Source organism: Vanacampus margaritifer, chromosome 2 (assembly GCF_051991255.1).
Source record: "Vanacampus margaritifer isolate UIUO_Vmar chromosome 2, RoL_Vmar_1.0, whole genome shotgun sequence".
In the NCBI taxonomy this organism is placed as follows: domain Eukaryota; kingdom Metazoa; phylum Chordata; class Actinopteri; order Syngnathiformes; family Syngnathidae; genus Vanacampus; species Vanacampus margaritifer.
Window position 1 is genome coordinate 22,596,880 of NC_135433.1, and position 14,436 is coordinate 22,611,315.

The following is a 14,436-nucleotide window of genomic DNA, read 5'->3' on the forward strand; positions in this document are numbered from 1 at the left end:
TAGAAAATAAAATGTTTTTAAAAACGAAAACTAACTGAAATTACATCTACTATACGTATTTGCAAAAATAACTAAAACTAAACTTAAATTATACCAAAAATGTCTTGTATTCATCTTTGTCAATTAATATCATACATGAGCTTTCAGACGATGGAAGGTCAAATAGTCAATTGTAGTTTATCCATCTATCCATTTTCTTAACCGCTTGTCCTCACAAGGGTCGTTGGAGCCTATCCCAGCTGGCTTCGGGCAGTAGGCGGGGTACACCCTGAACTGGTGGCCAGCCAATCGCAGGGCACACAGAGACAAACAACCATCCACACTCACAATCACGCCTATGGACAATTTGGAGTGCTCAATTAACCTGCCATGCATGTCTTTGGAATGTGGGAGGAAACCGGAGTACCCGGAGGAAAGCCACGCAAGCATGGGGCAAACATGCAAACTCCACCCAGGAAGGCCAAAGCCCGGACTTGATCTCACGTCCTCAGCACTGGGAGGCGGATGCGCTAACCAGCCAACCACCGTGCCGCCCAATTGTAGTTTAGTTTACTTTAATTACACGATACTCAGTGACTTAAAAAAAAATATCTTGCAATCGCCATATACTCCATGCATTAAAAAAAACAAAAGCTAACACTAAAACTAAGAAAAACTAAATATCACATTTACGAAAAAATTAATAAAAAGTAACAAACCTCTAAAAACTAATTCAAACCAACTGAATTTAAAAAACAAGTCAAAACTGCAAACATCGCAGTTGTTTGAAACTCAAAATATATGGGGTATGCTATGTTCACCTGTAAAAGGTGTAAGGGTTGAGATCCAGCACCTCCATTGCACGGGCATCAGGCTCATTAGGCAGCTGATGAACAATCAGCCACTCTTCATTCTCCCCAATGATGCCGATCTGCGATGCATATGGACAAACTCATTAACATGGACAGTTTTCTGTCCGCATGACGTCAACCTATTGGACGGGATGGGACGAGACAGGACGGGATGGTTTGGCGTCCCGGATGGAGCGCGCGACCTACCTGGGCTTCCACCTGCCAGCGGGAAATGGACGTCTTCCCGTCGTAGCCCGGTTTGAACTGCAGGCTGACGGAGCGGGCGCCCACGTTCGAGACGGCCAAGTTGGTCGGGGGGCCGGGCAGCTCTGTGGTGGGAGATGAAAGACAGCAAAGCAGGCAAAAAATAATCATCAGAGATACTGTATTAAACTTTCTTTTTCACAAAACTGCATTTAAAAAGTGTTTTAAAGAGAACATACTTGAAAACCTATACACCACATATACTTGCCGGCGAGATGACAACCCCCCCCCCCCCACCCATTTTTATTTATTTATTGTAATATTTTTTCCTCCGAAATGTAACTCTATTCTGGTAAAATCTTTCCTTTTTTTCTTAGGAAAAAATGCTGCTTTTTACTTCGAATATTATTACTTTTTCATTGAAAAAAAATCTGCTTTTTTAAAAAAGAAATTTACATAATCATTTTATTCTCGGCATTACTAATATATAAAAAAAACATATATTTTTTTCCTTTATAAGATTGTTACTATTATGTGGCAAAAAACAAAAAACAAACAAAACCTGTTTTTCTAAGATTGCTACTATATTCTGGGGAAAAAAATTAAACATTCTTAAAAAAAACAATCCTTAATTCTAGTAAGATTTCTACAACTTTCTGGAAGAAATATAACTTTTTTCTTTTTCTTTTTAAATCAAAATACATTTTTAAATTTTTTTATTTTATTACATTTTATAAAGATGACTTATTTTTTCATATAAAAAAAAAAACACCCATCATTTTATTCTCCTAAGATTCCTATGGCTCCACTACCCTCTTCTGCTCACACCAAAACAATAATTTCATCATTATATTATATTATAACTACAGGTACTAACTGTTCCTTGTTGATGATGATTATCATCATCACCAACATCATTATTATTATATTAATATTTTTTTGTCTTCTAAGCATAAAACTTTTTTTTATTTTTTTATCTTGCCAAGCCTCGCATAGTCTTAAAGTTGTTGCTCTGCCCCTTGTCATTAGGGAAACAAAGTCTCTATTTGCCCACCAGTAAATGGGGTGGCATGAGGGTTGGTTCGATTGAAATGAAAAAGGCGGGTCACTCAAAACTGGCTCATTTATAAAGACACTTGATTATTGTTTGAAATTGTGCTACAAAGCATTGCCTTTCTACTCTAGGCGCTGACCTGGTGGAACACCCGAGGAGATGGTGGAGGCAGACAGCTGGCCTTGTCCCTTGGAGGTCATGGCGGCCACCTGGATGGTGTAGGTGGTGAGCGCGGTGAGGCCCGTCACCTTGTACTCCTGAGTCAGGTTAGGCAGGTAGTGCGTCACACGTGTGTTGGTCCTGTTAAACTCCTCCCACGAGATGCGATAGCCTCCAAAAATAAACACACGTCTTTACTATGCAGCATGTAGGTTAGGAAGCATGATTTCTTTAAAAAATATAAAAAATTCACCTGTGAGAAGACCGTTTTTCTCCTTAGGCTCCTTCCAGCTGACTTTGAGGGAGGTATCCAAGATGTCTGTGAAGCTCAGGTGTCCCACAGCACCGGGGGCTGAAAAATATAAATTTTACTGTAATGCAAAAAGACCTGCCATCCCATAATACGTGCGGGCGGGGTCACTTACTGTCCTCGTGGGTGCGCAGCCGTTGAGGCGGGCTGCGCGGGCCGTCCCCCGGCGTGGTGAAACACAGCACCGACGTGTAGTACTCAGTGAACTTTTTCAGGGCCAAAATGTAGCCCACGTGGACGCTGTCTTGGAAGTTGGGCCGCGCCGTCACCATGGTGACTTCGCTGGCCCGCCCAGGTTCCCACGCTAACAACTGGAGGAAGGTAAAGGGACATGAGGCATGTTTTTTAAAGCTTTATTTTACTGGGGGTGATAAAATGACATTCATTCAAATAGGTTTTGAAAAAATATTATTTTCCTTTTAATGTAAAACAAAACAAAAAGACTTTCAAAAAAACTGACTCCTTGTAAGATAAAGCTTTTTTATAGAAAAAATGTTTTCCTGTAAAAAAAAAAAAACACTATTTTTTAATGTAAGACTATTCTCATTGAGTAAGACTTTTTTTTTCCTCTCAAGAGATTATAACTTTTTTTCTTGGGGAAAAAATACAAAAATACAAAGAAATAAAATGGACTCCTTGTAAGATAAGCTTTTTTTATTAAGAATTTTTTTCCCCTGTAAAAAACAAAACAAAACTTTTTAATGTTAGACTATTCTCAATGTGAAAGACTTTTTATTTTTCCCTCTCAAAATTATAACTTTTTTTTCTTGGAAAAAAAATCGACTCCTTGTAATATATATATATATTTATTGAGAAAATATTTTCTTGTTAAAAAACAACAACCCCAAAAACACTTTTATTAATGTAAAACTACTCTCAATGAGTAAACTTCTTTTTTTCAAAAGATTTGAACTTTTTTGTCTTTTACTTTTTACTCCCAAGATTAGTTATTTTTTCTTAGGAAAACCCCCCAATATATTTTAGATCTCAATAAATACAACATTAGTCTAACAACATTTTCTTGACATATTGTATGTACGACTTGCCACTCTACCTTTTGGACCACTAGTCCCCTCTAGTGGCGACTCGCTAGTGGCCGCTCACCTTGTATCCCTGATTGATTCCGTTGACGAACTGCGGGCTGGGGGCGCTCCATGTGAAGCGCAAGGTGGTGGAGTTGACCGGCTCGGCTTGCACGTTTCCCGGTGGCACCGTGGGCACTGAGCAAGGAAAAAAAAGATTAGGGCGAGGCAGAGAAAGTCCAAATTTGACAGATTGTGTCTCATCGGCCTGCGTGTGCGCATTGTTGCCTCAGGCGCCTTCCAGGTGAACCCTGCAGCGCGTTTCTTTGAAGGCAACACGTCTCTTCTGACGCAAGGCCGCAAAGAAGGCGCCGAGAAAGTCGAGTCGTTAATGAGGACAACTGACCAGTCAGCGCGGTCCCATCCTTGATTCTCTTTGAACCTAAATGCACATTATGGCTCCCTTTCTGCAATTTTGATGGGGACTGCCAACAAATTAATGAGAGTCGAGCTCTAAAATATGTCTGGTGCGTTTCATCGACAGACAACCGGGATGATGAAATTAATATTTATACTTGGCAATGGACTGAAGCGGGAAAATAGGATGTTGATGTCTTTTGTACTTTCCAGGAATCAAGTCGACTTTTTTAATAAAACACATCAAACATCAAATGTGATACTTTTGATGGTGGCATTAGAGTACACACATTAGAGCCTGTTGGTGCAGGATTTACAGTAGTAGCATTTTCTATGATTTTTATTTTATTTTTTTACTTTTAGAGAAATTAAATGCATGCCAAAAAAAGAAACTCTTCATTAATGGGAGGTGCGGGGAGGGCAAGAGGTCGGGGTGTTCATGTTTGGGCTGGCCATGATGCTTGCCCATTTCAGCCTGGAATTACCTGGCCTGTCTTGATGACCACCACACCAGGGATTTTAACATTTTTGTCATCACTTCAAACGAGTAAATCCAAAATTTTGGCAATTTGTTTTAACCGGACCTTTTCTACATTTATTTCAATTTATTAAAACAAAAATGCAAGTAATACAACAATTTTCAAAACCATTTTTTACTTTTTTAATATTTGTAAAACTATTCAAATGTACTGTGCAGTATATTTATTTAATATATAAAATAACTAACAAAACAACAAGTATATTATTATATATAAAAACTAATATAACATGCACAATGTAATTATTTCTAATCTTTATTATGATTATGCTGAATGAATGAATTCAATATAGATGTATTTATTTTTTAAAGAAGATACAGTATGTGTATTGGATTTTAACATAATTTTCTAATGTGTCTTTATAATTATATTGAATATTTAATATGTAAAAAGAATTATAGTATAATTTTACAGTACTTTTTGTTATTGTCATTATTATGATTAGTATAATTATGATGATGATGATGATAATGATGATTGTGTGGGTTATTATTATAATTGTTAATTATTATTACTGCAAAGCATGTGGCAAATCAAGTTCAAGCTACCAATACGGCTCCTTGTACTATTAAATGCCAAAAAATCATCTTAAAATGTATCCATAAAAAATACGAATATAACTCACAACTTCTTTACTTTCAAATTGTGTTTTTAACGGCAAAGTCTTCATGCATTTTTTTGTAGAACGTCTGTCTGCTTGACGCTTCCTCACATTACCATAATTTGTCGAGCGTATTTGGTTTAAGTAGGTCATTGAAAGTTTGATACTGCAAACATTTCCAACCATACGTTTGTATACAAGTCCACTCTCCAAACTCAGCCGGTGCCATAACGTGCTGCACGCCACCTACTAACTGTCTGTCGGTGATAAGTGAACGTGAGCAAGGTGTGGAACGGAACGTAAAATGGAATCACTTTCAGTTTCCTGCTGGGAGAGGATCTCTGGAGTCAGTGCTGCTCGTCGTGTGGATTTAACATGAGAGGAAATTGGGAGATGCGAGAGCGTTTTAGGACTTTCCCAATGGTAACATACATACAAGCACCACAACTCCACAAGGAGCAAATAAATACATGTTAACTCTTTGACTGCCAGACGTTTTCAGAAAAGGGATGCCGTGGGTGCCAGCCGATTTAAGCATTTTGACTGATCTTTCAAGGTCCACAGAAAATGTTGTGTTTGGACTATGGAAACACACTTTCACAAATGAAAGATTGGACTCTCATGTTTCATCAGAAAAAAAAAGTTTGCTTCTACCTTATTCCGGTTTTCAGTAATCGATAATAGAAAATGGTTAGTTTCACCCAAATGCTGTTTTGAAAAAATACGGAGAAATCAAGCTTTTTGTGAAAATATATTATTTCATGCACTCTAGTGAATTTGACACCTTTTTTTTTCCATGAATGATGCCACAAACACCTTAACAGTGCTTTACTTCTGTAAAACACTACCACCAACAATGAAAAAGTGTTTTTTGATAGCAAAATACGTTTATTTACATTCAACAGTGTAACAATTTGACAAAACAATTTGGCAAACTATTTACAAGTGTGTGCAACCGTGGTACTATTTACAATTGTGTGGATGTTTCAAATACAGTTTTTCTTTTTGTAACACTGCCCTGCGTGCAAGTGGACGCAGCAGGATTTGCACAACAGATTAGTTTCACTGCGATGGCCCCTTCGCGTGCAGACGCTACACTTTCTTGCCGGCTTTTTTTCTCCGGGGAATAGCAAGTATATACTGCAGTGTGTGTTTGGCCATGTTGCCATCAAGTCTACTCTCAGGATCATGATATGGTGACGTTTCGGTGGTGTTACGTCTGGCTTCCTCATGTCCTTCAGTTCCTATACCGTTCTGTATATATGTTCTGATCCATCTTATCCGCTCCATTCATGGTGGCATCGTAGTCCATAACCAGTGTCTTCTCCGTGATCAGACTGTACCCACTCCTCCGATGAATATGCATTGGACTCGGGGCACTCTTCGTCGTCCGATTGAACGTCCGCCTGAGCGTGCTCGGTTGTGCTCCGCGTTTTCCGGCGTTAGCATCGCTAGCCGGTGAGGCTTTATAACGTGATCATAGCCGCCGCGTCAACGCTTCCAACTTCGGCGTCAACCTCGGAGTCACCATCATCATCATCGTCGTCATCAATGTGCTCTTTAGCATTGGTCGATGCTTTTCGTCTTTGAAAAAAATGCTCAAGCGTGAGCTGCTTGCAACCGGTCGCCATTATGGCTTCCTCAGCCATTGTCCCCTCAACACTCTAGCTCCGCCTCACGTCTTCTACTGACGCCTACCCAATCTTGTCCAAAGAGAGTCATCGCTGCCATCTAGGGGCCCAAAATAGGCATTATACTAACTAGATCTGCTTGATACTTTCAGCACAGCTGGCCAAGGCTTTCCTCCACCCGTTTCCAAAAAAAAACTTGGTGAACGTCTTTGGCGCTCCTCCGTAGGATTTTACTAAACGTTATTTAATGTTTTTGGCAGTCAAAGAGTTAATGTAAGTTTTCCATTCAGTTCAATACTCATATCATCAATCAATCATTTGATGCTGGCATGGAGCTAAAATAAAATATCAACACGCAAAAACATTGGCATAGAATCACAGCCATACAGCAAGTGCAAATGCGACTTAGTGTGGTTGTAGAACTGTACCAAGTCCTATTGACAGACATTTCTTATTATTTTACATGTTCATGTTGCTAAAAATATCAATTAATGAAGCATACAACACATGGAAGACACATTTAGCATTGCAAATTGGATTCATTAAAACTTTTTGTGGTAGTAGAAATGCACTGCATCCTACTGGGAGCTGTTTTGAAACATTTGAAACTCTTATATAGCTAAAATGACAATTAAAGTACACAACACAGCAAATATGCAAATATGCTGTACAACAAGTACATATGGTATTCATCGTAACTTATTGTGCTAGTTGCTGCCATGGAGATTTCTGCACTGGCCAATCGGGCCTGGTTTTAATGATTATCCACTTCCATGACGGCGTCTTCTTTCAGTGCTTCACCTTATTAAGTGGACTTTCACACTATTCTAGTTCATATTTTTTAGCATCACATACTGTGTAAATTGTTGCCCATTCGGCATCCATTGCAGCCTGGTCATCCGGGAAGGTGGATTTCCACATTTGCGGTCTCTTCTCAAGGTTTCTTATTTTTCCCCTGAAGTTTTTATTTTATTTTATTTTTTTTAAGTTTTTCCTTGCCCTCTTGTGGTTCGAACAGGGAATTCATTAATATTTGTCAACTATGGGCATGTGAATCCCTTTGAGACTCTTTTGTGATTAAGGGCTTGCTGGATTTTAAAGTAACCTCTTCAAAATAATGCTACTTTTGATATTAAATTCTACGGCATTCTTATGAGCACATTTGTCTGACATGGTTCTTTACAATTGTTGGAAAAATATTTTGACTTTTAAGCCGTATGTCCTTAATTTCTCAGTAAATGATGAATCACATCACAGTGGTCTCGTGGTTAACAAATCAATCAGCCTCAAAGTTCTGAGGTTCGAGGTTTGACTTGTAACGCGAGCCTTCCTGGCCTTGTGATTGGCCGGCAACCAGCCCAGGGTGTAAGTGGTAGTTTTTCCACCTGAGTGCCACTCACCTCCTTGCAGCGTCCACTCGGTCACCTTGTGGCTGTAGACGCCCCTGCCCGCCCCGTTGTAGGCCGCCACCTCAATCTCGTAGTTGGTCCATATGATGAGGTCCTCCAAAATCAGGCTGCTCTGGTCCGGGCTGGTGATGTTCTTTATCTGACAGTCCACGGGAAGCCCGGACAGACAGTACCTGGCCAGCGATCGGTGGTGAGATCGGGGGGAAAAAAAATAGATATAAGTACAGTAATAGAAAAAAAACGTGTGTAATAATCTCCAGCTAGCTATGGTGGTTGCGAAGTTCATAACAAGCAGCAGTTTGGAAGATAGTGAACAATTCTTCCAAAAAGTGTCCAAATACTTGCTTCAAGCTTTTTATTGCCACTTCTAGCTGAAGTTTAACCCTGTATGCTCAAACATGGTCAATATGCTATATTTTATCCAATATTTTTGTTGTTGACGTTTTTTGGGGTGCTGGAACACGTTTAATGGCATTTCCATTAATTTCAATGATGAAAGATTTGCAATAGTAATGTTTTGCGTTACAAATTCAACTCATTCAACATTTAATTGCAGCAGCTAAAGAAGGTGCAAAGGAGAGTGATTACAGGTGGCGAAAGAAGCCAGAGGAATCTAATTGGTGGCGGAGAGGAGCTGGCACACGGGTTATTATCACATTGAAATGGTAGCTGGCCGCCGGGTTGCCATGGTTCTCACACCTGATGACGTAGCCCTGGAGCGGGCCATTCTGGTGGCTCTCGGGGGGCGGCTGCCACTGGATCATGATGGACTGATTGGTGCGGCCGCTGGCAATCACCGTCTGAGGAGGCGCGCTGGGGGGCTCCTCTGGAAGGGTTAGCCTGGGGCAAAAGGTTGAAATTAGGCCTCAAAGGTCAAACAAATATGCCAGGATGCAAGACGTTAAATTGGCGAGCATCATAAGCAAAGAATGGACTGCTGCGTCCTTCACTAGTAGAAATAGTTGAAATTATTTTTTTACGTTTATAGCCGTCATTGGCAGTAAAGGAGTTAATAAAATAAACAATATTAAACCAAACTTTACAGATACATTCAACAAGCATTTATGCTGTTAAATTGATTACTTCAAATTAATTTATTTACAAAAAACACAAAATGAGTTAAATTATTGAAATAAACTATTTTAGACATTTTATATATTTATTCGTTTCTTACTTTTATTAGTATTTATTTATCTAATAATAATAATGTAGTCATTTATCCAATGGTATTGTAATGTATTTATTGAAAACAATAAAACATTTTTATTAGGTAATTGGTTATGAAATATAATATAAATAACATCAAACATGAACTGTAATGTAATATATATGTTTTACCATTCCATAAACATAGCCAACGTTCAAGGGATTGGATTCCAGATTGTACTATAAGATTCCGACTGTGAGTCGCCCATACTAACCACTAGTCCACCAAGCTGTCCATGAGCAAGCACAACATTCCAGATATCATTACATGCTACAAGCTATACACTTTGTAGCATGTGGCCAAACCCCAAACAAGCACGGCTCAAACGTACAAATTTATGACACAGGAAGGCCGTACATAAGATTCAAACCCCGAACCAAAGAACTTGCGAGGCAGACGTACGAACCACTAGAACACCATGCTGCCTTAATTTTAGTTTCACTGTCATTGATTTAATTTGACACTTCAATTGCCGCTTAAAAATTGCCCATACAGTACAGGTGCTTTTGAGGGCGACAGATTCGATTATTTCAAGCATAATGGATCTCTACGGTAAAGCAAGTGAATAGGCTGCAGACATTGTCGCTTTCCATCACATTTCATCATAGACATTACCTGAAAGCGTGTTTTTTTTCTGTGTGTGTGTGTAGACGGTGAGACAATCAACGTAGCGTCGGTCAAAATAGAGCAACAGAATGGAGACATCGCCAGAAAGAGTAGGCTGCCATCTGGGCGGAATTTTCCCCCCTCTCAAGTCAATTTAAGATGACATCTCGATTTCTCCCTCCTCGGTGCGGCCAAAGCATTCGGGATCAAAAAGTAAAAAAGCTCCGTGCCCTTCCCCGGGGTGCGCTCATGCCCGTGGTTAAAGCCGCTTCCACGGTGGGCCGCTCGTGAAGGCGTTTCTTCAGGTGTGTGTGGAGGCACTAAATTGGTTACTCTGTCAGGTAGGGTGTGTGCGTGTTGCAAATCCGGAGTTTCTTTCATGTGGACGGGCAGGAGAATTTGGCACCACATTCCAGTTCGTGTGATGCTCTCCCTTCTGTTCAAACCTTACGCGTGGCCGGCAGGCTCAGGAGGATGAGCAGCGAGTTAATAGAAGGCGGCCGGATGGAGCTGGGTCAGCGCTCCCATCAAGGATTCACAAAGCCCAAATTCAGCCTTATTCATGGTTTTATCTTGAAAGGGACCATCCTGCAGCATGCTTATTTCCACTACTGTACTACTGTTACAGTAGGCCCCCTTTTATCGTGGGTTCTGTTTTTTTTTGGGACAGTTAAAAACTCCCTCCCTCCATCCATATACAGTAGTTGTCGAAATGACTGTAATAGTAAATGTAGAGTTGGTCATCCTAACCGCAACAGTGCAGCTCTTTAATTTGATTTGAATCATTTCCGTGTCTGTTCGCCAAAACTTACCGCTCACTCTCTTTGCTGAACTGTCCTCGGCCGACATCATTGACAGCGCACAGGCGAAATTGATAGGAGCGCGCTGGGATGAGGCCGCCCACCGCCACCCCATTGGACTCCGGGTCGATGTCGGCAAGCAGCACCGTCCACGGAGCATCTGACAAATAGAAGAAAAAGTGAAAACTTATCAATTGTTGTAAATTTCCTCACACGACGGCTGTTTATTTACTCAACTGCAGAATCTTGACATGAAAGGTCTGTGCAAGTTAACAAAAAAAGTTGAAGCTTAGAAATGTGTCATTTGTGAATGTGCTAAGGTTATTTTTACAAACTGAGAGGCAAACATTTCGAGTGCATATAAAAAAGTTGACGTACCCTAGTTCGAATGCCACATTTTTTCAATGTAAATAATATAATCAAGATAATCATTTCAATTTCAACTGCCACCATTTTAAGTGCCTCTGATTACTTATGTGGCTGTGTGCAGAATTAACCAATCACATTCAAACTGAAGTTACATGGGAGAAATGCCCCCCCCACCCCCAAATTTTTTATTTTTTTTAAATAATATTCTAAGATGCTTTTTCCTGGATGTGTTGTCTTAAGACAAATAAATATGTGATTGTAATTAGGGGTGTGAATTGCCTAGTACCTGGCGATTCGTATCACGATTCATAGGTCACCATTCAATTAGATACCGATTAATCCCGCTACGAATCTATAAATTGATTGTTGCGATTTTTTTTTAAACTCAAATTTGGAAAATACTAATCAGTAAACTTGTACATGTACACTTTAAGATTTGATATAACTGAGCCACTGCATTTAACAGGTTGTAGTCTGTTTCATGTTTGAACAAAACTGAAATAAATTATTAAGGCTTAATGTTCCATTAATATAACATTCTTCCATGATTAATATATGAATCCTAACCCTAAGTAAGACGTTTTGTTGAATAGTCCCATAAAAAAAATGGATGTTTAAAAATCGATTCGGCTGCATATTGAATCGATTCGAGAATTGCGCGCTGTAATATCGCGATATAATGCCAAATCGATTTTTTCTAACATCCCTTATTCTAATATATTAATATTATGTAATTTCATTCCAGGCTATCAAATGCGCAATACCGCAAATAGCAGTCCCTCTTACTGTGTAGCCACTGGTCCAGACTGGAATTCAATTACACTTTCAAAAACGAATAAGATTCATTTTGCATCCTTGCGTGATTCATTTTGCCGTTAATGACTTGTCAGTTGTCCTCATACATAAGCGACCCTGCGGGCATTCCCTCGTCGGGGAAGCGTGCGGTGACTTTAAAGAGGATCCACTCACTGTTCTCGGACACTTCCAGTATGTAGCGGATGAGCGGGCTGTTGCCGTCAAAGGCCTGAGCCCACGTCAGGTTGATGGCGCGCTTCTCCATCCTGCTCAGCACCGCGATGGGGTTTTCGGGAGCATGAGGGAGTTGCCTAGATCCAGACAAGACGAGGCGCGTTGGTTAAATAAGTGTGATGGAGGTTTGACTATTCAGACATTTCATTAGGTACACTTCCACTGTCTTATGAGATCTCATACTTGATACCTTGTGTCGTTGACTGATCAGATTATTAAAAAACACATAAGTGAAGTAAATTATTAAGAAACAAAATAACATGTCATATACAGTATATGTATTTTTGTAAATTATATAAAGAAATACATAAATAAATGAAGCTATAAATAATTCTAACAGTAATTTGAAAAATATGTGGCGGCAGCAGCAGGAGGTTGATGTCAGCATGAAAAAAAAAGGAACCAAAAACTTCTCTTTAATATGTGATTTTTTTTTTAAATGATCTGATCTCTGTCAAGACGCTATGTAAAATACATTTCCCAAGTGCATGCTGGATCACAAGCTGTAATGTGAAATCAAATTTAATTGGGCACCAATTTAGATTGCGCATTTGGTCGCAATTAAAAAGTAATATATGGAAAATCCCAAGGAGAATGTTCACCCACACTTACATACATCTTATCAGATCAGCTTGTAATTTCTTGGATAAAATTTCCTTTTAGCTGTTAACTTATCTTTCACAATACATTTTGATTTCCCCGGTGATGTTTAAGTGCCTTTTGTAAAGTGGGAATTTCTGCTATCGGATCTCATCAAGACTTCGGCCAGTGTGTCTAATATTGTGGCTGCTGTGGGCGAACATCCGTTTTTTTGCAAAAGAAGCGCACCTGACTCTGAGGTGGGCGCTGCGGGAGTCGTTTCCGCCCACGGAGTTGACGCGGCAGGTGTACGTTCCAATGTCGCCGGACCACGTCTGGGAAATGTGGAGGGTGCCCTCGGCATCCAGTCGCAGGCGGGGAGACGCCTTCACGTCCAGCGTAGTGCCGCTCTTCTCCCACACATAGCTGGAGCCACACAAAAAAAATAAAAAAACACACAATTTCTATAACATATGTTCTATTATTTGCATAAAACATGTATATTCTGCTGCCACACGTATCTGGAGCAAAACAAAACCAAAAGGCTCAGGGATGTCAATGACTAACGAACTTTATGGAGTAAAGACAAAGACTGCGATTGTTATATACAACTGATGTCAAAGATTTAAGGTTCACCAGTTCAGTCAAAATACTTGCTGTATTGTTTAAAAAATAAAATGGTATACAAGAAAATCAAATTATATGAATGATTGAATGAATTTTATTTTATTTCTCAAACACGCACATATATATAAAAAAGAAAAAGAAAAATATATCTAATAAAAAGATATTAAAAATCATATAAAACATAAAAATATAACCTATACACATGTTTGAGAAAAAACATATACATATAAATAAAAATAATGATAATAACAACAACAATGATTTTAACTACTACTGCTAATACTTCTACTACTACTACTATTTAATACACTGGACGTTTGTAATAAAATATTTATTATTATGGTAATATTAATAATAACAATGATAATTGATCATTACTGTATAAAAGCATAGTAATTAGAAAATAAATAATAATAGTAATAATAATAATAATAATTGTAGTAATGAAAAATAAATAAATAAATAAAAACAATAATAATTCTCAGTCAGCCTTTTCTTATAAAGCTTTTAAAGAGTGGAACGCGCCTCCCTGACTACCTAAAAAAACAACACAAACTTTGATAGCTCCTCACGGGCAGTCAAAGGCTGGCTTCTTGAATACCAGTCCTGTCCTGTTCACACTCCTAGTACTTGGGTAGATGCCCATCAGACGATACCCTCGTGGGTACCGTTTGATGGCTACAATAACGGAACTACTACGACTACTACTTCAGTGACTTACTGTATGTATTTTATGCTTGTTATAGATTTAATTATTCTTATTTTTTATAATCCCGCACTTTTATAAGACTAGTAATTTGATGATACAGCACTATCTATTTGGTACTTTGTATGTAATTTTAACTTGCTTTGTTATTTTATTTTATGGGGAATACAGATGGAGACTAGAATTGTACTAAATCTAGTGCAGCCATCTTTTTCATGTTACTTACTGCACACTGTCCTTCTAATGAACTAAACTCAAACTCAATAAAATAATCTATAATGCTAACAATAATAATATCCTGTTGCCACCTCTTCCAGCTCTTTATCTCAGGTAGGCA

At 38.9% G+C, this 14,436-nt stretch overlaps 1 protein-coding gene across 3 annotated transcripts in view; it reads right to left on the reverse strand.

Moving 5' to 3' along the window:
* The window catches only part of sdk2a (sidekick cell adhesion molecule 2a), a 184,521-nt gene that overhangs the window by 30,497 nt on the left and 139,588 nt on the right, over positions 1 to 14,436 (reverse strand). For all 3 annotated transcript variants that reach the window (XM_077558667.1, XM_077558669.1, XM_077558668.1), the window contains exons 13-23: positions 13,016 to 13,192; positions 12,128 to 12,264; positions 10,802 to 10,949; positions 8,876 to 9,016; positions 8,168 to 8,349; positions 3,662 to 3,777; positions 2,673 to 2,868; positions 2,501 to 2,599; positions 2,228 to 2,419; positions 1,038 to 1,159; positions 801 to 910 (exon numbers count right to left, since the gene is read on the reverse strand). In XM_077558667.1, the coding sequence (XP_077414793.1) occupies positions 801 to 910; positions 1,038 to 1,159; positions 2,228 to 2,419; positions 2,501 to 2,599; positions 2,673 to 2,868; positions 3,662 to 3,777; positions 8,168 to 8,349; positions 8,876 to 9,016; positions 10,802 to 10,949; positions 12,128 to 12,264; positions 13,016 to 13,192 (1,620 nt within the window). The remainder of the gene's footprint in view (positions 1 to 800; positions 911 to 1,037; positions 1,160 to 2,227; positions 2,420 to 2,500; positions 2,600 to 2,672; positions 2,869 to 3,661; positions 3,778 to 8,167; positions 8,350 to 8,875; positions 9,017 to 10,801; positions 10,950 to 12,127; positions 12,265 to 13,015; positions 13,193 to 14,436) is intronic.